Source organism: Delphinus delphis, chromosome X, assembly GCF_949987515.2.
Source record: "Delphinus delphis chromosome X, mDelDel1.2, whole genome shotgun sequence".
NCBI classification, from domain to species: domain Eukaryota; kingdom Metazoa; phylum Chordata; class Mammalia; order Artiodactyla; family Delphinidae; genus Delphinus; species Delphinus delphis.
Window position 1 is genome coordinate 15,026,082 of NC_082704.1, and position 25,451 is coordinate 15,051,532.

Sequence of the window (25,451 nt, forward strand, 5' to 3'; positions counted from 1 at the left end):
AACTTCTTCAAAGTGGCTGATCCTTCAATTACTGGTACTTCTGTAAATTTCCAGACGGACCAAGAGGAGAGGGGCCACCATGAAACAAACAGCAAATTGGGATGAGTGTCCTGAGGGACGTGCATTGCCTTCTGCTTTCTTCGCCTGTGTCTTTCTCCATGTAGATATGGATCTTACCTCCCCAGGCAAGATGCCAGCTCCCCAAAGGCCTCTGGTCTTTCAAGTTTCTAGGGCCTTCGCAGAACCAACTTTTGTTCACAGGAAGTGGTAAGAAGACACTTCTTGCTTGGTTGCTTGAAAAGGAGAAGTGTGCAGCGAGGGAGGAAAGTTACCTGGTGAGATCTAGGCTGAAGACAGGCTGAGTTTGTCCAGGAAGCTTTTAAGAGTTCTGAAGTAGTAACTAATTTAAAAATCAGGAGATTTCAGGGAGTTCCCTGGTGGTCTAGCGGTTAGGATTTGCTGCTTTCACTGCAGTGGCTCGGGTTCAATCCCTGGTTGGGGAACTGAGATCCTGCAAGCTGTGCTGCCTGGCCAAAAAAAACCCCCCAAAATCAGGAGATTTCAGATACAATTCTAGGTCTTTGTTTTCCCCTGGGATACTGCCCATCAGGTGAACCTGTACCCTTGCAGGCAACAGGCACTTACACAAAAAGCCTAAAAAGCCTTTTGGAGGCCGGGGGTCGAGGAATCCTCAGAGAAATCAGGACCTCTGCTAAGGCACAAATGTGGTAGTCATTTTATAAAGACAGTGCTCTGGAGGCCTAGAAGCAGGAGCCATTAGCTCTGCTTGGGGGGATCTATGAAGGCTTTCCAAGAAGAGGTACTATCTCAGCTGAGTTTTGATGGATGAGTATGAAGGACTTGTCCAAAGAATGGAGGGGAATGAAAAGGTATTCCCAGCAGGGGCAGGGTGAGGATGCAGGCATGATGGAGAATGATACAGGGTTGGAGAGGCCCAGTGAGAAACTTGGTAATGTAGACTATGGCCCAATAGCAAAGATCCAGAGCTGCTGAATGACTTGGCAATTGACCTGGAAAGCAATAGGGTACCATGGGGGAGAGGGGCAGGGTTAAGCAGGGGAGGGACATTGTTCAAGTGATGTCAAAGGCTCACTCTGATGGCTGTGGGAGGGTTGGGTATGGTAGGGGGAGAGACTAGAGGCCCACAAGACCTATCCTAAGGGAGGAAGCCACATCCTACTCTTTGTCCGCCTATTTGGCAACCAAAGCAGTTTCCCAGCAGGCCAAGAGAAGGGCCCTCAAAGCTGAGAGAATGGACCTAACTCAACTAATTCTTAAGGACAGCAGCAGCGAGTACATACTTTGTTCCCTCTGCCCACCAGCGAACATACCCCAGTGCTGCATCAGGAGAAATGCCTCACCTGGGAAGACCAACTGTACCACAAATACAGTAAACCGTGAACTCCTTTCGGCTTGTGTATCTCCCCTCTCTCTAGGGCTGGGCAGCATCTGGCACATAGTAGGTGCTCAATAAACATTTATTAATCTGAAATAGGGACACTCATATGGGATTCAGTCAAAGGCCTTACATTTTTTTCAGTCTTGGTTCAGCCACTCAAGAGCTCTGTGGCTGTGGACAAGCCACATAACTTCAGTGAGACTCAGTTTGTTGATTTATTATTATTATTATTAATTTTTGGCCACGCCGCATGTCATGTGGGATCCTAGTTCCCTGACCAGGGATCAAACCCGCACCCCCTGCATTGGAAACACGGAGTCTTAACCACTGGACCACCAGGGAAGTCCCTGCTGATCTATTTTAAAAATCAGTATGGGAGTGTGCCTGGAAGCACTTTGCAAACTCTAAAGTACTATATGACCAAAAGTGGTGTGTCCATAAAATGGAATACTATTCAGCCATAAAAAGGAAGTGCTGACACATGCCACCACATGGATAGGTCTTAAAAACATGATGCTAAGTGAAGGAAGTGAGATGCAAAAGGCCACATGTGACATGATTCCTTTTATATGAAATGTCCAGAATTGGCAAATCTATAGAGACAGAAAGCAGCTTAGTGGTTGCCAGGGGTTGGGGAGAGAAGGGAATGGACTTAATGTGTTTTCTTTTGAGATGCTGCAAATATTCTGGAACTAGATAGCGGTGATGGTTGTGCACCATGGTGAACGTACTAAATGCCACCAAATTGTACTTTTTTTTTTTTGACCGCACTGGGCAGCTTGCGAGATCCTATTTCCCTGACCAGGGATCGAACCCAGACCCTGGGAGTGAAAGCGTGAGTGCTAACCACTGGACCACCAGGGAATTCCCTGTTAATGTATTTTATCACAGTTTTTAAAAAGCCCCCCAAAAGGGCTATATGAAGTTTAATCATCCTGAGAAGTTGTTGATTCTTGCACTCTACCTGCAGACCCCAATCCATTTTTTGGCATTCAGAGAACTTACAGAGTAGATACACCTCTACTAAGGAGCACAGGAAAACTGGAATGGGAGTGGGGGGAGGGAAGGGGGAGCTTCGGGCCATCAGAAAAGGGAAGCTGGATGGTATTTGTTTCATAGATTGCCAGTTGTTCACCCTGTTTGTATTTACATGAAAGGAGGCTTTGAAGTGGGAGCCCGCCTCTGAGCAGGGCTTGGGGTTCCTGGCTTGCGTGGTAAAGTTCAGACTTGTCCAGATCCGTTTCTAGCCAGAGGTTACTGTTTCTGGTGGAAAAGGCTTAAGTTTTGGTTAATAATACACGAACAGGAAGAGCCGAGTAAACTGGGGGGCAAGGAATGAGTTCCCCCTGGACTTGGTATGAAAGGAAGCTTTCTCTGATTTGGGCTTCATAGTTTGGGAGTATCTTTTTCTCGCTTACAGTGGCTGGGTTTCATTTTATTATTAATGTTGGTTGCATCTCAGATCGTATCCTTTTTGGTAAAGAACATCTTTGAGTAAATGCATCAATCAATGAAAGTTAAAAGTGCTCTGGGCTAAGCCCTAGCAATGCCTTGAGGACCTGACGGTTATCCGTTTAAGGAAAACCTGGACCATTTGAAAGTCCCTCGAAAATGGCAGGAAATTCATCTGTAGCTGAGTTTGCTTATTTAGAAAGACTCCTCTCCTAGCTGCAGAGTTAAATGTTATGCCAACCCACCGAAACTGGAAATTTAAGTCCCACTTATAGACGGGTCACAATCTGTTTCTGCTGATGATCTCCAAGAGTTAATAAAATGTAGAAGAGTCTGCAGTGGGCTTTCAAAACAACAGCTAGCTACTTTCTACAGCTCCTCACAGCCAACCATGTCAACGAGGTTCGCAAACAACAGTGGAGGAAGTCTCAACAAACCCCATGAGGGTGATAATTGTAATGATGGTTCATATCTTCACGCTATGTAGTTTTATGGGAATTGAGAGTCTAGCCAAATAATAAGTTCCAGCCCCTTTTATCTGCCCAGTTCCCAGCACACTCCCGAGGTGTCTGAGGCGCTTCTCACCCTAACCTCTTACAGCAGATTGTAACAATAACAACCGTAATGACAAGTTCTCAATCTGCACAGTTCCCTTCATTAAAGGAGCCCTAGAAGCTTCAAAAACACTCATTAATGGAATGTGACAAAGCTTAGAAGGTGGGAAGACTCACCCATTTCCAGTTTTCAGGTGGCTAAGTGGAGACAGGGACCCGGAGAGGTGTGAGACTCTGTTAAGAGGCTTAAGGGCAGAGGGGAAGGGGGTTCCTGGGCTACCTTTATTCCATGTGACCTGGGAGTCAAGTCCCGGGTTCTGGACAGCCCCCCCTCCCCGCGGCAGCTACATGCTATCAGCAAGTCGCTTCTCTTCTCTGGGCCCCAGTTTCCCTTCGTGAAGGGGGGTTTGGGCCAGAAGGTTTCCAAGGTCAACCCTGAATTTGCTCTGCGGTTGGCAGGGCAGCGGTTCTCCCGCTTCAGGGTTTGATTAGACCTGTAGCAGAACCAGACTGGGGGCTGGGGGGGCTGAGAATGCCTGCCAGGTTTCCGAACAGGTCGGTGCTCCATGAGCACCGTCTGACGGAAAGCAGGTCTGAGGAGGCCAGGTGAGGCTCTAGGGCCAGCTCGGAGTCCCAAGTCCCTCTGGTGCCCGCTTCAAACAATGAGATTAATGCCAGCGCTTTCCACTCCTAGCCCAGGAGCTGGGCGGTTACGGGCGTCCTCCAGGCTGCGGGGCTGTAGCAGCGGCGGAGGGGTGCTGGTGGTTAGGTATCGAGGCCGGAGGGCTCCGTCCGGCTTTGGCCCGCGGGCAGCGGGTCAGGTGGCCGCGCGCAGAAGGCCTAGGACTCGGACGTGGGTTTCAAGTCCCCAGCCTCTCGGTCCCCTGGGACTTGGGCCCTTCACCCCGGAGAAGTCAGCCTGTCCTCCCCGGGTTGGGGGCGGCGGGCAGGCTCCCCGCCTCCCGGGAGGAGGGAAGGAGGGAGGAGTCCCGCGGGGCGTGTCGCGCGAGGGCGCGTTGCGCGCCCGGTGCGGGCCCCCTAGGAAGTGGATTTGGACGCTCCGGATCCAACCCCGCTTCCAGGTTTTCTCCCGTCCCGGCCCTGCTTGCTCCCGCCCGTCTCCGGCCCCCCCGCCGCCCGCCCCCTCCCCCTGAGTGCCGCCCGCTGGGCCAAGTTTGTGGAGCGTCGCCGCGCACGCCGGCCAGTCAATCAGCGGCAGAGCTGAAGAGGGCACAGCCGTGCGGCCGAGGGCAGAGCGAGCCGAGCCGAGCTAGCAGGGCGGACCAGCGCCGGGCAGCCCGAGCCGCGCGCCGCGAGCGCCCGCCGCCGCCCCTCACGCCCTCCTCGGCCTCCGCGGCGCCTGCCACCTTCCCCTCCTTCCCCGCGCCCCTGTCCCGCCTCCGGCCAGCCCGCCCCGATCGCTGCCCCCGCGGAGCCGGGAGGTCACCGGCCCGCGCCTCCGCTCCCCTGGGCCGCGCACCGCCTCCACGCCCTCCTCCTCCTCCCCGGGCTGGGCGCCTGGCACCGGGGACCGTTGCCTGACGCGCGAGGCCCAGCTCCACTTTTCGCCCCGCGTCTCCTCCTCCTGCTCTCCTCCTCCTCCTCCAACTCCCCTCGCCCTCAGACTCCGCTCGCGAGCCCCCGACTCCGCGCCCGCCCGCCACTTTCCGTCCCGCCCCGAAGGTGGGAGCGCGTCCGCCCCGGCCGGCACCATGGCACGGTTCGTCTTGCCCGCGCTGCTCTGCACCCTGGCCGCGCTCAGCGCCGCGCTGCTGGCTGCCGAGCTCAAGTCGAAAAGTTGCTCGGAAGTGCGACGTCTCTACGTGTCCAAGGGCTTCGACAAGAACGATGCCCCCACGCACGAGATCAACGGTAGGTGGGAGTCCCCGGGAGGCGAGCGCAGAGACGGGAGAAGGGGCCGCAGAAGCCCCCTCGCCCCGCCGCCCCTCGCGCCGGACGCAGGTAGCCGAGACGGAGAAATGGGCAGGCGCGCCGGAGCGAGCCCCGACGCAGAGCGTTCGCTGCGGACGCCGGGGCCCCGGGTGCGCCAGCAGGCGGAGGGGCGCCGCCGAGTTACCCGGCGGCACTCCCGCGCTCAGCTTCCTTCCCCCACCCCCCCTCCCGCGGTCTCCCTGGTCCCAGGAAGCCCCAGAGGACTCTGGCCCGCAAAGTGCGTGTCACCGGCTCCCTCGCCTTTTCCGGGTTGAACTCCTTACTGGGCTCCCCGCTTTGTTGTGTGGGTGACGAGAGGTCGGGTAGGGTGGAGGTTGCCAGGTTCCGGGGGGCGCAAAACGTGGAACTTGATGTTTCATTGATGTTCTTTAAAAACCCACTCCCCGCCTCTCTTCCACCGCTGACACGGATTAGGAGTTTTAGTAGCTACAGCGGCTTTAGAAGTGGCCTTTAAAAACCAAACGACTCTCCCTCCACTCCTCCAAACCCTGACTTTTGGGGACTCTCCTGCTTTCCGGAACGTGTTGGACGAGAAGGGTATTTCCCCCCCTTTTCTTTATTTCTCACCCCATTTTAAGGGTTAATTGCACTTTAAATTACAAATCTTTGAAAGGACTGATTACTAGGAAGCCTGAATCTCAGTTGGGAGATGGTTATGCAAATAGAGACCGCTTAGCCTGTGAAAAAGTTCACCGGGTTTCGGCGCTGGGGGTGCGTGGGGTGTTTGTGAAAGCCCTTGCAGCGCTGGGGAGGCAGCTTTGCGGCGGGTGCCCTTCGCCCCTCCTCGCCAGGCTGGCGGCGGTGGCCGGGCCGATCCCCTCTGGGTGGCACTCATTCGCAGAGGCCAACTGTTGCGCGCAGTCCCGCGGGCCGCGCTGGGGCCAGCGGCCGCGCAGGTAGCCTCTTCGCCCCGAGGGTTCGGAAAGAACCACGAATCTAGCTGGCTGATGGCCAGCTTAACCTAACGGAGAAGTGAGCGATTCGAGCCCCGGGGGCCAAGCCTCCATTCCAAACCTTTCATGGAAGTGAGCAGAGCGCGCCTTTGCCTCGCGGTGTTGGTCACCCGGGTGGGGCGGGCAGGGGGCCGGCAGCCAGCAAAGGAAATACTGTAATTTCAACCAGGCGCTTCCAAAGGCTTAGGAAGACTTGGGGGTCATTTTTTGGGAAGGGCTATTAATAACCTTGGAGATTAAGTGCAGTCATCAATTACATAAAAATTACAAAGGTAGTTGAGGGAAGTTGCTGGGCACTTTTCTTGTGTGACCGGCATCTATCTAGAAATAGAACCTAAGAAATGGTTGGAGCAGCCTAGGACCCCACGCACCTTGGGAGTTATCAAGTAACTCGCACGTTACTGATTAGAGACTGTTTGCCCTTGAGCTGCTTTTTTGGGGGGGAGCTCACGTCTGTCTTCACAGCGGCACGATTTTATTGGTTGTAGAGCCCTAAGAAGCCCTCTTTCTTTCCCCTCTCCCTTCCGCCCCGCTCGAAAAAGTAAAGTTGAGTTAGTAGCCACTGAAGCTTGGGGGCTCCACAGGTCAGACCTGGGGTCTTTGTGCCCTGCACGGTTTGGGCCCGGGGCCCAGTGGAGATGATTGGCGTGAAGGTTACAGTTGTCATTCCCACATTTTGAAGGGATAGATGCAGCGATGCACTTAATGGGAACGTGACAAGTTTTCATCTTCTGCTCGTGCAAAACAATATGTGCCTTTGAGGTGGACTGGAGGCGTTCGGGGAGTGGGCTGTGAAATTGTCCTCCCCACTTTCTCCAGCTGTGTTCTGTGCAGGCTTGCAAGGGCAGGACATCTTCCCCCGCCAGCATCTCAGGAAAAATGAAGTTTGAAGGGTGCCCAAGGACAGTGCTAGGTGTTCCCTTTGATTGTCATGGTCCCCAGAAAACACCTGAGGAATGTTTTTGCATAAATATTTCTCTGGACATATTCCCCCTAAAGATAAGAGCGTTATTAGTGACCAGCAGCAGGAAATGGAAGCTAATGTGCTCACACCCAAAACATTTTATTCTTTTTGTCTTGTCCTTCATCTCCCTCCCAGGGCTGCTGCTTTTATTTCCCCTTTTGAATGACCTACTGGACTGCATTCTCCCGAGGAACAAAGGAAGTGCCTTTTTAGCTGGAATCCTTGGAAGACCACCAAGGACTTTAGCTCATGCAGTGCAATTTCGCACCACTTTCAACAATAACAAAAATGCATGACTGAATGGCTCAAAAATGTGGAGTGTTAGAGGCATTCATTTGAGTCTAGGACACTGTCACAACACAGACAGACCCAAGTAAATACCTTTAGACGGCCAGTATAGAAACGGGGTAATCTTTACCATCACCCTGGCCTCTCCAGCTGCATACATTGTCGTTGTCTTCCCTGGGCTCCACTCAGATAATTTTGGTCATTTGGGAGAGCATAGTCAACGTAGCGACTTCAATGAATTAGTTGCCAGGCACTTTCTTTGGTTGGGGGTGTGTGCGTATGTTTTCTTAAGTGCAAAAAGTCCAGGATTGTTTTCCAGGCAAAGGGTCACAGTGTCTGGGTGCCTAGCCCCAAGTTTAAGGTTTGATTCTTGATGGCCTTGCACTTGCCTTCTAGAGGTTTGAAGAGGTTTTGAGAATACTCCACGTTCTTAAGGAACGGTTCAGTCTTTTTAGATTATAATTAAGATAATTTGATGTGCTCTCAAGGGTGTTGGGGAGTACAGCATGCTGACAGGGCTCCGACCTAGGTCCTGCATTGCCTATCCACTTGACCCCTGAACTTAACCAAATAATGTGTAGCCCAGATGCCATGATCAAAAGGGATCTTTAACACAAAGGATGGGTTTTTGTTCAGCTTCAATGGGCATATCTTTTGGAGCACCTACTGTGTGCGAAATTCTGTGCTTAGCATCATGGGGGCAGCAAGAAGGACGGGAGGGCCTCTGCCACCAGGACCTTCCCAGGTGATAGGGAGATAAGCCTTGCACACACACGATTGGAATACAACATGGTGTGCGATAAGGACCATATGAGTGGTACAGATGAGGAGAAAGGAGTACCTGGGGAGTTCAAGGGAGAAGGGATTTGGGACTAGGATATTAACTTACTAATGGTAGTTCAATAGTAAAAAAAAAAAAATAGTATTTATAACAAGGAATTGTAAAATCTTACCATTCTCATTGCACCTCCCTCCGTAAGGACAGGATAAAGGATATGCAATAATTGGCATTTATTACTAATCTAATCTTTGCTTGTAATTGTCTTGAAGAGTGAGGCAGTTGGTTAGAAACCTACTTCACCTTGCCAAAGGTCCCTTCCACAGTGACATCGGATGATACCAAGGAGAACTTTGCATCACAGGTGTGATTTGGGAGTTTTTATTTTCCTGTTCCCATTTACGCTCATGACCAGTGCACCTGTGAGTGTGCACGCATGCGCACATGTGTACCTCTGAGGGAATCACATAAGCTGTTAGGATTACATGGGAAAACGTGCTGGAGAAGTAGGAATACTTCCTTTTTTTTTTTTTTTTTTTTTTTTTTGCGGGGCCTCTCACTGCTGTGGCCTCTCTTGTTGCGGAGCACAGGCTCCGGACGCGCAGGCTCAGCGGCCATGGCTCACGGGCCCAGCCGCTCCGCGGCATGCGGGATCCTCCCGGACCGGGGCACGAACCCGCGTCCCCTGCATCGGCAGGCGGACTCTCAACCACTGCGCCACCAGGGAAGCCCCAGGAATACTTTCTGATACTGCGTTGATTATTCCATGTAAGACACAGCATATGTCTTCAAGAATTGTATTCCCTCTTACCTACTTTAAGTAGATGAGTTGGATTTTGCAGAGAACTTGTGATTTTTCTCACCTGTCAGTATAGAAATTGTCCCAAGTAGTACAGGGACTATCTCCTGGACATGCTCAAAAAAGAACTTGGTAAAAGTTCCGGCTTATGCAGCTCAATCTCTAGTTAGAACATACAAATATAAAATGTTTGATTCAGCATAATTACTATTTTCGTTTTTTGTTTGACTCACGTTGGGTTGCACGCAATTTCGGGATTAGCTGGAGAGTAGACTGAAGAATGAAAAAGGAAGGTTTTTTGTTGTCTCAACAAGGGAAACATCAGTGATTATCTAAGTCAGTTGGGAAGGGGTCTGTGGCTCCCCAATAACATCTGTTTTAGCCCTGAGGTGGTTGCCATATATGTTCACCAAAAATGCATTTTGGCTTCAATGAAAAGATGAAAAGAGCTGGTGGCTATTAAGTGCTTTCCCTGGGCCTGGTCCTAAACAAGATCGTCTCATTTAAAGTCCACAGCAACCATATAAAATCAGAATGATGATTATATTCATCATCCCCATTTTACAGACAAACAGATTCAGAGGGATTTAGAAATCTATTCGCAGTCTTACAGCTAGTTAATGTTGGAGGTGGGATTTGAACCCTAGGTCTTATCTGACCCAAAGTATAGTCTATGCTGTGTTGTACAGATAATAAGAAAGTACCTTCCCAACTCCCATAGGGGGCTGGTCTTAGAAACATAAGCTATGAGAGGACCAGCAACTAACTGGTAAAAGACCATCATCACAGCACTATGCTGATGCTCTAGTAGAGAGATCCAGTCGTGTCCTTTGCAGGCAAAGTGTTGTACCCAGACAGAGACAATCTAATGTTAACAGTAGAAGGACTGTAAATTGTATTTCCTGGGTCATGGGGAGCCCACGATAGCTTCTGAGGAGGGGAATTTCGTTAGTCAGGCTGTTTCAGGAAGATAACTAGTGGCACTGCAGAGTTCAGGGTTGGTGAGGCAAGGGGAAAGCAGGGAGAGCTGTTGGGAGGCTGTTTTAAATAGTTCTTAACTGCCTCTTGTCTGTTACATCGGATCCATGGTCTTTGCACACAGCTGTCTTGTTTCCTAGTTCATCGTGTGTGCAGGCACACGTGTGTCTTCTTGCCTCAACTGTAAGTAACCTGAGGACAGATGGCAGCTCCTGGCATTTTGTGTGCCCAATGGTACCAGGTGCGCGAGTGCGGTGCAGTATTTGTTAAACGGGTAGGGGGATGACAGATAATTGTATTGCCTTGTCTGGCAGGACACCGGTGCTATCATGGGATTATACTGCCTTGGTGATAGATCATCATCCCATGGTCTCTTGCTCTCCTGGGAAGCTTTTGGGTCTAAACATTCTGAAGTGAAATAAATTTAGAGTAAGTCTCCTAGAAATGTTGTTATAACTTGGAGAATGTTTTTATTCTCTTGGGAGTGTACTCATCTTCACCACTTCATTAATAACCGAGTGTCATAGGCATTTTTCAGAAGCATTCGGAATTCTGTTTTTCTTTCCGCCTTGAGATATACTTCTTTTAAGAAAGAAACAGTTGAGACTTGTGATGAGGCAATTTAGAACAAATGGAGAAGAGTAATTTAACACCTTAGATTCAGCATATAGAGCTGTCTGATGCACGTCAATTACCTTTAAAAAAATAAAATCTTAAATTTGTTGTCTTTACCAAGGTGAAGAACACAGGCTTAAGGATATCAATATTTCATATAAGCGGGGAATTCCCTGGCGGTCCAGTAGTTAGGGCTCTGTGCTTTCACCTCCTATGCCCTGGTCGGGGAACTAAGAACCCACAAGCCGTGTGGTGTGGCCAAAAAAAAAAAAAAAAAAAAAAAAGCAGACACTAAAATACGAACAGGTAAAAACTAGCATTTTCAATTCCACTTGGCTAAACATCTGTTGCTTACTATAGAGAACATGAAAGTGCAGAAAATTCATGAAGCAATTCCATCTTGGAGGTAATTTGAAATATATTTAAGTTCTGATGCATTTAATTCAGCAATCTGGTGGGAGAGAAAAATCAAAGAGCTCCATCAACCAGGTATTCAACCTTTGAAAAAGAAACTCTAACAAATGTTAGAAATTAGGAAAAAAATTGAATGGAAGAGTTAAAAAAAAAAGTCAATAACCTCCAGGAAGCCTGGAAACTATGTAAAAACATCTTATTGGAAGCCCAGATAAATGTGTGCCAGACATCAAAAAGACCAGCTGCTTGGGGGAAGAAAAAAAGAACCCGGCATGACTAACTGGCAGAGTGAAAGAGGTGCTTCAGGGAAAAAGGCATCTTTCACAAAATGGAAAGTTTAAGCCAGCAGAAGAGGGAAGTCCACGAGGTATGGCAGGGCAGGTACAAACTAGAAATTAAGTGAGCTGAAAGAATCAGAGGTGAGCCTTGCCAGGGATTTGAAAAAGGGCCCATGTGATGATAATGGTGAAAAGGGTGGGCTGAGTCCAGCCTCTTAGAGGAAAAGCAATATGGCTTCTTTAAGGGGCAGCCATGCCTGATTAACCTCCCAGAGATCTTTGAAAGAAGCAAGTGGGTGGATACAGGGAAACAGACCTAGTTTAGATTGTCAAGAATTATGCAATGGGATTCCAAGACGGAGTATATTCAGAGAATGCATTTACTTTGGGATAGGTGAGGACATTGGGTTATTGAAAAGAGGAAATAATGGAGGAAGGGCGGGGGAAGAGGGAAGAAACCCCACTGTCCTAGGTGGAGTAGTTTACATGGAAAGGCCATGGTTTCTTGAAAAGAGCAGTTCTAGCCTAGCTCTGTGACAAATCAGTTGTCTTGATACCTTTGGTGAGGTTCTTTCTCCTCGATTTGAAAAATGGGAGTGGGGTTGTTAGAATACTGGATTACATCAGTGATTCTCAACCCTGGCAACGCTTTAAAGCACCTGGAGAGCTTTTTTTTTTTAAAAAATAAATTTATTTATTTTTGGCTGTGTTGGGTCTTCGTTGCTGTGTGCGGGCTTAGTTGAGATGAGCCGGTGCTATTCTTCATTGCGGTGCATGGGCTTCTCATTGCGGTGGCTTCTCTTGTTGCGGAGCACGGGCTCTAGGCACATGGGCTTCAGTAGTTGTGGCGCATGGGCTTAGTTGCTCTGCGGCATGTGGGATCTTCCCGGACCAGGGATCGAACCCGTGTCCCCTGCATTGGCAGGTGGATTCTTAACCACTGCGCCACCAGGGAAGCCCTTGGAGAGCTTTTAAAATCCACTAGTGCCTGGGCATCACCCCAGACCAATTAAATCATACTTTCTGGCAGTGGGGCTAGGTCTTGGTAACTTTTTAAAAGCTCCTCAGTGGCTCTAATGAGCGGCCATGGTTGAGAACCAGTACCCTAGATGATCTGTGAGTTCCCTTCCATCTCTGAGATTCTGTGATTCTGAATTTTCCAGTGAAATTCATCACAAAGTGTTATCTCAGAAGAGAGCTTTGATTTAGACCCAGTGCATGCTTGTTTCAATTTTGGCTAACTTGGATTTCAGAGGAACGTCTGGTTTATTTATTTATTTATTTAAAAAATTTATTTGTTTTATTTATTTATTTTTGGCTGTGTTAGGTCTTCGTTGCTGCTCGCGGGCTTTCTCTAGTTGCGGCGAGCGGAGACTACTCTTCAGTTGCGGGGCACGGTCTTCTCATTGCAGTGGCTTCTCTTGTTGCGGAGCACGGTCTCTAGGCACGCGGGCTTCAGTAGTTGTGGCTCGTGGGCTCTAGAGCGCAGGCTCAGTAGTTGTGGTGGTGCATGGGCTTAGTTGGTCCGCAGCATGTGGGATCTTCCCAGATCCGGGCTCAAACCCGTGTCCCCTGCATTGGCAGGAGGATTCTTAACCACTGCGCCACCAGGGAAGTCCAGGAACATCTGTTAAACTTGGGAAAAATATTTTTTAATCAAGACGCAAGTATATGCCATAACCAGTGATGCTTTGCTGAGGGTGGAGAAATAAGACTAGGACATTGAGAGTACTTTGGAGAGAATTAGACAGGAATCCAGCCTTGCTGTTGTTTATTGATTGTCAGTGTGCTAGGTGATACTTCTTCCCATCTCTTTATTGGTAAAATAAAAGAAATCTCTTTATCCCTTACTTTAATGTCCTCTTTGCCATGTGTTTATTCTCTTCAAGTATCTTATCAAGAAATAGAAGTACAGTAAATCCCTAGGCTTCTGGTCGGCACAACCATCCAGAACACAGCTGGGAATGTGGAAGTAAGCAGAAAAGCTAAATGATGGAAACAGCTGTCATAAAGCCCATGCATTCTACTTGGAGAAAAGGCCTTCAGAAATTTGTCATCCGCAATCATTGATTTTTTTTTTTTTTCGGTACGCGGGCCTCTCACTGTTGCGGTCTCTCCAGTTGCGGAGCGCAGGCTCAGCGGCCATGGCTCACGGGCCCAGCCGCTCCGCGGCATGTGGGATCCTCCCAGACCAGGGCACGAACCCGTGTCCCCTGCATCGGCAGGCGGACCCCCCAACCACTGTGCCACCAGGGAAGCCCCGCGACCATTGATTGAATAGCTCTTCTATCAAGAGCAGAATGCTAGGTGCTGGGGATTCAAAGAGTTCCTTTAAAACCAGAATCAAGCTTTTTTGAGGCACTTACATTCAAATTAGGTAGATAGGGTTTAAATGTGGGAAGATAGAAAGTTTAGGTTACCTGGCTTCCCAGCACTACTTGCTACTCCTTACCTGATTAGGAGTAGCACGTAGTGCTGGTTGGGTTGTGGACCCATCAGAGGAAGGGATGGGTTTGGAGGCAGGCAACCACTGGACTGCCAGGGAAGTCCCTCAGGGCAGTATTAAATAATTGTATATTCTGATTTAAAAGTTCCGAAGGTTTTTTTTTTTTCTTTTTCTGCACCATGTAGCTTGTGGGATCTTAGTTCCCCCACCAGGGATTGAACCTGGGCCCTCAACAGTGAAAGCGCAGAGTCTTAACCACTGGACCGCCAGGGAATTCCCAGAAAGTATATTTTAGAAAGAGTGGACATCTTCTAAATACAAAAAAATTGCTCTTGAAAGCACATTACCTTTTTAGAGCACCTAGTTTCCCAACAGTGCTGGGTCAATAAGGAGTAAATTCTGTGTGTCACTTTGTCCTTTTCTGGAAAAAAAAGTATTTTAATATTAATATTAATACCACTGAGTATTACTAATTCAGTGGTTTACTCACTTCAGAGCTTTTGGTTGGTGATTTTGTTCCTCTGCACCTTGTCTTCTAATCCCCTTAGAATGTCAGATACTGCTGTTACCACCTGCTGTGCTCAGCTTGGGAAACTGACATGCTGACCTGAAGCCACTAAAGGCAAGAGTTGGTTTTGAGTTAGAGGTGACAGGTTTAAATATGTGAATATTGGTTTCCCTTTTATACATTTACCAAACTAAGTAAATGGATAATCATATTTAAAGAAACACTAGAAGTTAAGGACGGGAGTACTGTATTAAGAATGAGGACACATTTGAGGGTCCTTGTCTCTGATGAGGTGGCTGTTGGAACCTTTAAAGGAAAAGAAGCTGTTGCTGCCCGGTCACGGCCATGTAGCTCCAGCTTTTATCACACTGCCCGGCACATGGTAGGTGTTAGAGAAATGTTTGTGGTTCACAAAGAAGTTCAAGCATGATTTGTGACTTTTGTATTCATTCTGGGAATGAATATTTCTATTCATCCATCCCTTTTAATTCAATTAACTTATTTTTAGCTATTTATTTTAAAATTTCTAATACGTTTAGTCCTAGATGCCTAAGTGAGAAAGAGAATCTTTTTTTTTTTTTTTTTATTTAGAATGTAGTGTTATTTCTCAGCTTGCTCAGAGGTGGGAGCTAAGTATTTCATGTGGTTTGTTTTAATCCTGGTAGACAAATGGTTGCTGCTTCTTACATTGTCTGTTCCAGACATTAATAGGAACTCTGCTGTACCTGCAGAGGTACTTCTAGAAAAAATAGCCTTTGCTCCTGTTCCTTTCTTTAGACTCTCAGCCAGGTGTTTGCGTCCCTCCCCTTCCCCAGGCAGTTCAGGTTGGGCCCCAGACAGGGTTGCCCTCTTTGTCTAGTCTAGCTCAAGGTCACCTGGTCCCCACTTCATCCCAGCCATCTTTTCATGCCAGTCCTTTCTCCTCCCAGCTACTTTGTCCGTTGGCTTTCGCAAGCCTCTTTAAGCCTGGCTTCTTTCTTGATGTTGGGCTTCTGTCTACAGGAGCAGACTGGGAAGTGGTTTCTTTTGGACTGCAGAGGTTTCCTTAGTTCTCCAAACCCTTGACGTCGGCATCCCAGCAAGCATCAAGCCGCAGAAAAAAATTTTCCCTTCAGTTATTGTTTCTATTCCACCAGCCGGGTTTGTCTCCGTTGAGTTTTCAGTCTGGTGTTTGGTTAGAGATGAAAACAAAGAACTGTGTCCTTGCAAACTGCAGTGTGAAGCATGTGGTTAACAGTTACACTTGCAATGGTCCAGCCTGAGTGGGAGTATCATTTTTCTTGGCAGTCACTTCACAGAAAATCCTGCTTCTTTGGTGCCAGAATAAGCAGTCATTGCATTCCTTACAATTTATAGTCAAATTATTATCTACTATTGTTAAAATTGCCTTAATTATGGAATATTTCCCCATGCTAAGATTTTAAAAAGCAACGCAAGACAACTTTTCACTGGTGTACTTCAGAAATAGTCCTTAAAAATCACTCTCTGACTAGGATGTTAGAGGCTATGATGAGGAATAGTTTTTTGTTTTTATGAGGAGAATTTTTTTTTTTTAAGGGGAGGAGTGCAGTGGGTTCACTTTAAACCGAATCCTAACTAACTACCCCCAGCTGGCTGGTTGGTTAATATTGTGCCTTGTTTATCCCCAGTTTGGAAGTAACTTTCTTTTTCCCCTGCCTCTTCAGGTCCCACAAGCCTGGATTCATTCTGGGAAGAAGGCTTTACTGGTGGGAGGTGGGTTGATCATTAAGCAGTGTGGCGATGGGAGAAGATGGTCTTGTGTCTTTCAGGTTGGAGGGCAAATGAAGAAATCAGAACCTTCCAAGATAAGACACTGTTCGTTTTCTTGGGATCAGAACAAAGGTTTAGGTGACTGGGTGGGCAATGTTTCTGTTTAGATGCTCTCTCAGAATCTCTGCCTTTGAGCTCTGCTTTCAATATGGATCCAAGAATCTGTCCTCTTCTCTACCACCTCGGTAACTACTGTCCTGATCTCATCTCCCATCACCTCGTCCCTGGATGATCACAGCTGCCTCTGACGAGTCTCTCCGCTCTGGCTCTTGCTCCAGCCTCTTCCCCACCAGTGTGTTCCCAGCACATTAGCCAGCGTGATCCTATTCTGTTAAACCTCACTCTGACCTTATCACTTGTGCTCAAAGTGCTCCAGTGACTCCCATTGCCACCCAGACCGAAAGCCAGAAGCTTAGGAGGCCTTACAGGGTCTGCCTCTGGCCCCCTCCCGTGCCAGCCTGCGCTTTTTATAATTTTCCCCCATATACTGGTCTGTCTTCCTCAGCAGGGCTGGCTCCCTCACAGGGTTCTGGGCTTTGCTTACCTATCCCCTTCATGGAGGAGCCTTTCCTGACCTCCGTGTAAGCTAGAATGCCTCCCACAGACACTTTGTCCCTCTCCCCCACTGCTTTGTTCAGTTCTCACAATCTGACCTAAGGGCAGGGACTTTGCCTCTTTTACTCACTGCCCTACACCTAGTGTCTAGTGTGTTGCTTGCACTCGGATGTTTCTTGAATGAATGCATGAGCGATTCCTCCTGGCAAGTAGCGTGCTCTTAACCGTCCGAAAGCTTTTTCCTGACTAAGAGCATCCTACTTGCGAGTGTGAGGCTACACATCTGACCCTCCATCTGTAGAAGGAGGGTGCCTAGGCCGAAGGTTCATTCAGCAACTGCTTTCGAGTACCTCTGAATTGATGGGCATGGTGCTGCGCGCTGAGGGTGAGGCAGCGACCAAAGAGGACACAGGCTTCGCATGCATGGCGTCACGGTCTAAACGGCGAGACACATATTGACTTGGTAGTTCTCCAAATCAGTATTTAGTGACAGTTCTGATAACTACTTTGAAGGAGAAGTAGTCTTGAGTGCATATTGTACATGATCGGAGTGGAGCACAGTGTGCTGGAACTTTCGACCCCCCATTTAGGCCCGTGGGGCTTTTCTCACTTCCTAGGAGATGTGCGTTTTACACCATCACAACCACCACCCCTGCAACTTGAATGGCAGGGTCTGTTACTGCCAGTGGGTCCTGAGGCGAAGGCCGGAGTACTTGGAACAGCACAGGGGAGATGGGCCTAAGTTAGCGAGGCTTACACGGAGCACTCTTCTCTGGTTTTATCTCTTGGCCATCATTTTAGAGATGGGGCTTACGTGGGCACCAGAAAGGGCACGGTGAACTCTTGTGTCACCTTTGCACAGTTGTCTTCTGTTCTCGGGGTGCTCCGTGGGGGAACCACCAGGTACCATGAGTACTGAAGCCTCCAGGTTTCTGTGAAAGGTCAGCGTCCACTCTTAGCCCCACAGAGACCACAGAAATGCTAGTTTTTAGAAAATATTTTATTGAAGTATAGTTGATTTACAATGTTGTGTTTAATTTCTACTTTGCAGCAAAGTGATTCAGTTATACATATATATTCTTTTTCATATTCTTTTCCATTATGGTTTATCACAGGATACTGAATGTAGTGCCCTGTGCTGTACAGTAGGACCTTGTTGTTTATCTATCCTGTATCTAATAGTTTGCATCTGCTAATCCCAAACTCCCAATCCTTCCCTCCCCCACCCCTCCCCCTTGGCAACCACAAGTCTGTTCTCTATATCTGTGAGACTGTTTTTGATTCGTAGGTATGTTCATTTGTGTCGTATTTTAGATTCCACATGTAAGTGATATCATGTGGTATTTGTCTCTCTCTGTCTACTTACTTCACTTAGTATGATAATCTCTAGGTCCACCCATGTTTGCTGCAAATGGCATTATTTCATTCTTTTTAATGGTTGACTAATATTCTGTGTATATACATATGTATATGATACACACATATGTGTATTATATATACACATGTGTATGTGTATATATACATATATGTATGTATGTACACCACATCTTCTTTATCCATTCATTTGTCCAGGGACATTTAGGTTGTTTCCATGTCTTGGCTATTGTAAATGGTGCTGCTATGACCATTTATATAGCGTGTATCTTTTCAAATTATACTTTTGTCTGGATATATGCCCAGGAGTGGGATTGCAGGATCACATGGCAACTCTGTTTTTCGTTTAAGGAACCTCTGTACTGTTTTCCATAGTGGCTGCACTAATTTACATTCCCACCAACAGTGCAAGAGGGTTCCCTTTTCTCCACATCCTCTCCAGCATTTATTATTTGTAGACTTTTAAATGATGGCCATTCTGACTGGTGTGCGGTGGTACCTCATTGTTGTTTTTGATTTGCATTTCTCTAATAATTGAAATGCTAGTTTTTTTGACCAGTGAGTGGCTCAGCATGAAGCCCTCCGGCCCCTCAGTGACTATTCCAGTAGAATTCTGGGTCAGCAGAAACGGGCCAGATGCTCTTGCCAGTTGGTAGCAGGATTCCTTCCCTCCCCAAGCCTTTATGAATGGCAACCAAGTGTGCAGGTCTACAAGACAGGGGGACCCTGGCTGTGCAGATGACAGGGGGACCCTGGCTGTGCAGATGAGTGCAGAGGCTGGCCAGGGAGATAGGATTGTAAGGAAATGCAGCCCAAGTGATAAGTGTTCTAGCAGTTATCATCGGAACAGGATGGGAAGGAGCATTCCCTGCCGTACATTGAGCCCCTCAGAACAGGGTTGTCCCCATTTCAAGAAGGAGTGTATTTCAGAATTTTATTATATATATATTTTTAAATTGAAATAGGATTGATGGTTTTCAGAATTTTAGATGAGTACTCTGGATGGAAGTAGGGCCTTATTTTTGTTAGTATGTTCGGAAATTCCAAGCTCTAATGAGGAACCCTGAGGCTGAATTATGTATAGGCACCACCTTGCGTGCTTGACAGTTTTACCTACCAGTGCACAAGTAGTCATGAGATCCCAGTATTCCCAGTGTTTCCCGGTTACAAACCAGTGGTTTTCACCATCTTCTAATCCAGACCCCCTCCTTTTACAGCAAGGACAGTCTGTATTGCAGTGTTGAAGGCTGAAGCCCCAAGCTCTTGATTTAACGTAGTGAACTGGCTGTATCTGTAGTAAATGGGTGCGTATGTTTGTATGCAAGGGCCAAGTCTTGCGTAGATACGCAGATTAAGGTGTTCCCTATTTTATATATGGATTTAAATATGAAGATTTTGGCATATGCCCTATTTTAAATACAATAGGCTGGCACTATCAATATATAAGGATAAGTTGCCTGATTAAAAATAGAAATAAGCATTTTGTTTCTTGTTGTCCAATCAAGCAAATGGTCCATATGCTATGAAGTACTCATGGTTTGGACTAAGATGTGTGGGTTCATGCTGGGGCAAACCAGTCCTTAGCTATCTAAACATAGCTTTAAGTTTAGGGAGAAGTGATTAATTGTCTCTGGTTTTATTTTTAAAACAGACACAGCATGGAGCATTTTTTCCAATAACCTCTTAGTGTTTCTCTTAGAGCCCAGAGATTTTCTTCGTTGCTCCTAAGCTCAAGAATGAAGTAAAATACAGTGAGATTCTGGGATAATGGAGGCTGAGGCTAAGCTTGTTTATCTCTGCTGGATCTGTAATAAAAGGGTTTCCTAGGCAAATGAATGGTGTAAATAAGATCTTAGGAGATGTTTGACACCTGCATAGGGGAAGCCAGGATCTCCGAACACCTCAGGAACAGCCATTTTAATTGAAACCATTGTGTTAATTACAAGTATCTCTCTGTTTATTGAAGTAGGGTCTCTAAGTTACTATGGTGGGAGAGTGGGAAGTCACTTTGGGTTTAAAAGTGATAAATCTGTGTTTCTTTAAAATATTGTATAATTCAACTCATATTCCCTCCAATTAGTCAAATTTATAGAAGGCATTTCTGTAATTGACCATAGCAACATGAGCAACTAATGGCAGTTCTGCTGTTAGGGCAGGATATGTTTTCCTTCTTGAAGTCCCAGCAGCTGTTGTATCCTCAGAGTTTTCAGAAGGGAAAAACAACCCGAAAAATTGAGATGTGTTTTTCATGTGAGAGGAATGCAAGCTGATCACTAAGAATAAAGGGAAATGACTGCATTGGCGCAGTTATTAATTTCAGAAATGTCTTTGAATCTGTGCTATATGCCGGAGTGTTATGCCAATGCTTTGTGGCTTCCTGGGGTGACACTTAAGAAATGTAAGATTTAGATCCTGTATTTTGCCAAATACGAATTGCCTCAGTATTAAGTGTTTTTCTTAAAAATTGGTTGTAAAGGAATTTTTCACCATTTTCAAGTTACTTGATGTGTGATCAAACCTTAAATTTTCATAATAGTGTATATTTAGTAGTGTACGCTCTTGTGGAAGAAAGCAGAACCCCAACTGCAGACAGCTTCCAAGGGACCATTAAAATGTCCTTAAAGTATTTCACTTGTATAGTCATTCTTGGAAATGAAGGACAATTTTGATCCTTAATTTAAAAAAGGAAGAATAGGGCTTCCCTGGTGGCGCAGTGGTTGAGAATCCGCTGCTAATGCAGGGGACACGGGTTTGATCCCTGGTCCGGGAAGATCCCACATGCTGCGGAGCAACTAAGCCCGTGCACCACAACTACTGAGCCCGCGTGCCACAACTACTGAAGCCTGCGCGCCTAGAGCCTGTGCTTTGCAACGAGCCCGCGCGCCTAGCGCCCGTATGTTGCCACCGCAATGAGTAGCCCCCACTTACCACAACTAGAGAAAGCCCACACACAGCAACGAAGACCCAGTGCAGCCAAAAATGAATGAATGAATGAACTTATGTTAAAAAAAGGAGTTACTCCCTCTTAATTGGAGGGAATATTAAAAAGAAAAAAAAAAGGAAGAATAGGTACTTCCTTGGCCATCCAGTGGTTAGGACTCCAAGCTTCCACTGCAGGGGGCACGGGTTCGATTCCTGGTGGGGAACAGATCCCACATGCTGTGTGGCACAGCCAAAATAAAAAAACAAAACAAAACCCCAGGAAGAATAGCAGGACATTTTACTCCAGCTAAATGTAAAATATTGGAGATTTCTTCAAATACCACATCACTTCAGTACGTTTCTTGGTTGTATTGAATTCTGTCCACTGAAGTAGTTGACTTTTGTGCTTTTGTTCTTTTCTAAACAATTTATTGTAACCTTGACCAGGCCTTTCTCATCTCCTTTCTCTTCTCTTCCTTTCCTAATATTTGTTTTCTTTAATCAGTCAATATTGATACATTTTTTCCATTTTAAAAAAACAACCAAGAGGGACTTCCCTGGTGGTCCAGTGGCTGGGCCTTCAGCACTCCCAATGCAGGGGGCCCAGGTCCAATACATGGTCGGGGAACTAGTTCCCGCATGCCATAACCAAAGATCCTGCATGCCGAAACCAAGACTCGGCGCAGCCATATAAATAAATATTAAAACAACAACAACAACAAGAAGAGGCTAACGTGATTTCATTAGCCCTCTAATTGCTTTATTAATGGAAACCTGTTGGTCCGTTCAAGAGCGAGGGTGCTGGTGACCGGTTCTTCAACCATATGTCTTTAATTTTTAAAAATCTGGCAGGGCCTGAAACTTTGAGAAGTCATGTCATTTTCTTCCAAGGTTTTAAAAATTTAACTGTAATATAAACACTACCTACTTAAGATTATTTAATCCATATTCAGTAAGATTCCTACAATCATAGTGATCATCATTATTTTAGTTACAATAGATAGTATGTACTGAGCACTCATTATGGATCTGTTTGGAAAGCATTATGTAGAGTAACCCATTTTATATAAACAGAAAATAAAAAGACACGATGGAAGGAGAAGGGAATGAGGAATTGTAAAAGCAAGGCTTATGCCAGTGAATGGGCTATGCCAGTAGGCTTTCCAGGTAGCATTTATCTGAGAAAAAGAAACCTGACAGTTCTTCAGGCAGGACACTTTCTTGTTGTTACTAAACCTGGAACGAATTTATTATATAGGGTTTTACGTAAAAGACATCAAACAGTGTAATAATCAGTGTCATCAATATGATGTCATTTATTGTACTGATCTCCCATAAAAACCCCAAGAAACAACATTTGAGAAATTCAGTCTGGCTTTCAGATCCATGGTATTATCTTCAGTCTAAAGAATTCACCTCTTCTACCTTTCTGGGTAACTGCTTCCTTTTTGTGTATGAATTCATATCTCTTGGTCTCTGAGTCAGAGCTCTCCTGTAACAACCCCATGATATCAGCAAGTACAGCCACCTGCAATGTCCAGAAAACCAGAAAGAGTTACATACCAGGGGAAGTGAGAGCCTGTGGGCTGAAGCCACTTTAGATCTAGGGATTGAAACCATTTTGGGGAGCTGGACAGCATCTTTGATTCTTCAGCCATTTTTCTTCTCCCTGTCCTAACTCTGCTCTCAGGACTTTGTACCTGGCACTCAGAATTGTTAGAGTGTCATTTGGCCTCCAGAGATTGCTGTTTATGGTAGGTTACATATTTTCCAATTGAAAAGGTGATAGAACAGTAATAATAATGAGTAACTTTTATATCCTTTGCACATCACAGCCCAATCCCTATTCACATGTACACGTTTCTATGTGGCTTAAATTATAGTACTTGGTGTATCTGCTATTTTTCCAGTTTGATTGAGATATAGTTGGCATACAGCATAATGATGTGATTTACATATACCATGAAGTGATTATCACAAGTTTAATTGAACATTCATCGTCTTGTATAGATAGAAAATTAAAAAAATAGAAAAAAAATTTTTTCTTTTGATGAGAACTCTTAGGATTTCCTCTTTTAACAACTTTCATATATAACATACAGCAGTGTTAATTCTATTGATCATGCTGTACATTACATCCCTAGTACTTATTTATCTTATAACTGGACATTTGTACCTTTTGACCACCTTCATCCAATTTCTCCTGTATCTGCTATTTTTAACATAACATGAAAAATGCTTCTGTAGTTCTGTCGAATTCAAATTTTCTAATAACTGTATGGTAGTCCCGGAAGTTGATGTACCAGAATCTACTTTACGTACCCCATACGGCTGTTTAGTTATTTCTGGTGGTTTGTAGATGTGTGTGTTGGGTTTTACATTGAGCACAACGGTGATCATCTTCATCCCTATGTGTTTGGCTTCTGTTGAAGAACTTCCTTAAGTTAAATTTATGTAAATCTTTTTTTTTTAATTTCAGAAAGCTTAAAAAAAAAAAAGGAAACGTTCCCCTGGTGTCTCAAGGGTGCTGGCGGCACACTCCAGCCTCCTCTGTTCAGGTGTGCAGGGAAGAGAGAGGAGAGGAAATCTGAGGTTTAACCCAGGGACTTGGTCAGCTCTAAGAGTTCAGTTGTTTTTTCCAGCATTTCCCAGATGCACCCTCTCTCAGCTCTTGCCAGGAACCTACATGTACTTTGGTCCCTAAAAACCTAGTTCAGCAATAATCCCAGAAACAGCTCAAATGTTGGTTGTTGGGAGGGGGGATTAAACCTGAAGGCGCGTATGAATTAGCTGCTTGCAGGGCAATGCCTTTTTCTCTTGTTCTTCTGCCCTTTGATTGGAGGAGGGTTTCCCACATGTCTGTGTGTCCCACTTAAAACAAAACAAAGGGGAAAACCCCGAACAAAACCCTTCCTAAAAACATTTGTCATTTAAACAGAACTTCCTAGAAAGCAGTGTCATTTTTTTTCTCAAAGGAGGGGCTTGTAATAACCCTCCTTCTCACTCCTCCCCCAGTTTTTGACAATGAGAAGATTTTATGACTATTAGTGGTGAAATGGCTTAATTCAGCTTCTTATTCTCTATGGAAAATAACTTTGCTATGCCTAGTGTCTGTCTCTGGTCAAAGGGCGTTTCCTCTGTCATTGACTTCCACGGTTTGTCTGCTTTCAGCTTTGTGGACGGGAGGGTACAGTCTCGCCTTTTAAATTGTCCGCTTCATCTTTTATCTTTCAACAGGTCCTGGAAAGAAATCGTCCAACGGCTTCTTTCCAGTGTCAGTTTTTGAAAGATCCATGGTTTGCTTTATTTTGACAGGTGGCTGGTGAAAGAGGTGCTTACAGGGTGGGGTAAAGGAGGAGGGGCATCTCAGTGCAGAGAGAGGAGAGAGGTTAGCTGCTGCTTCTGGGGCTTTCTGACACAGGGCGAGTGATTATTGTGCTCTTTCTCCTCAACGGGGCCTTGAGAGGAGTTTGCTGACAAGGCCTCCAGTTGGAAGACAGCTGTACCCTTTTTAGGACCGTTTCGGGGTCTTTGCCTTTTACTGGGAGCAGAATTAGAATCTGGAGAGGATGCAACTGTGTGGATTAATTTCTGGTGATGGTGAACAGTAGTGATAAGTCATTCAAAAGCTAGGTGTCTTTATTTGGGGGAGCTGTAGCTTTGGATCAGCCCCAGAGGCCAGGCCAGCGTGCTATCTCCGTTGGTCTCAGCGACCCTGGTGTTCAGGGATATCTTCCAATCGTCCTGAGTTGCTTTTAGCCATGCTTGCGTTAGTTTATACCACTCCTGGGGATGGCAAATTGACTGTCGACTGCCTGCTGGATAAGTTAGTGCTTCTTTGTTATAACTGAGGCAACCCCCCAGGTCTTTTAACCTTTGGTTATTGGTAGCTTCCTGAGATTGTCACTTCTAGGGTTAATGGGCCTTTATGATGTCCTAAGAGTTAGAATACATATGTATCCCTTTACATCTTCTCTCCGGTACCAGACTGCCCTCTCTCCCCATCCCATTCTACCGCTGACTTTTCATCATTCCAGTTTCTGTCTCCTGAGCCTTCAATTCAGGTTACGGCTTGTTTCATTTGCACAGCCCAGCATTATACAAGAATATTCCAGGTGGTTGGAAGAGAGGTAGGAGAGTGTTTTCTGACTCCCATCCCCTCCCTACGTTCGGGGACAGTTTTTTTTGGTGTTGTCGACTACAGTACATTTAACAGATTAAGCCCTGTTAATAATTAAGAACAAGATGTAAGGTTTAAACGGGTCTAAAGAATTAACCAGTAAAACAAGTGAAGCTAAGACAATACATAATTGAAAGGATTGGGGATCCAGGAGGCTCTTTTCCAGACCCTCTTTTCTTGCTCAAGCCCAATCCTGGCTTCCAAGTGGCCTCTTGGGGAGGAAACTGAG

At 46.3% G+C, this 25,451-nt stretch overlaps 1 protein-coding gene across 1 annotated transcript in view; it reads left to right on the plus strand.

Annotated features, from left to right (window-relative positions):
• Nucleotides 1-4,937: 4,937 nt before the first annotated feature.
• GPC4 (glypican 4) overlaps nt 4,938-25,451 on the plus strand; it is a 109,335-nt gene continuing 88,821 nt past the window's right edge. The window contains exon 1 of the mRNA XM_060003097.1: nt 4,938-5,298. Within this exon, the coding sequence (XP_059859080.1) occupies nt 5,139-5,298 (160 nt within the window). The 5' untranslated portion in view covers nt 4,938-5,138. The remainder of the gene's footprint in view (nt 5,299-25,451) is intronic.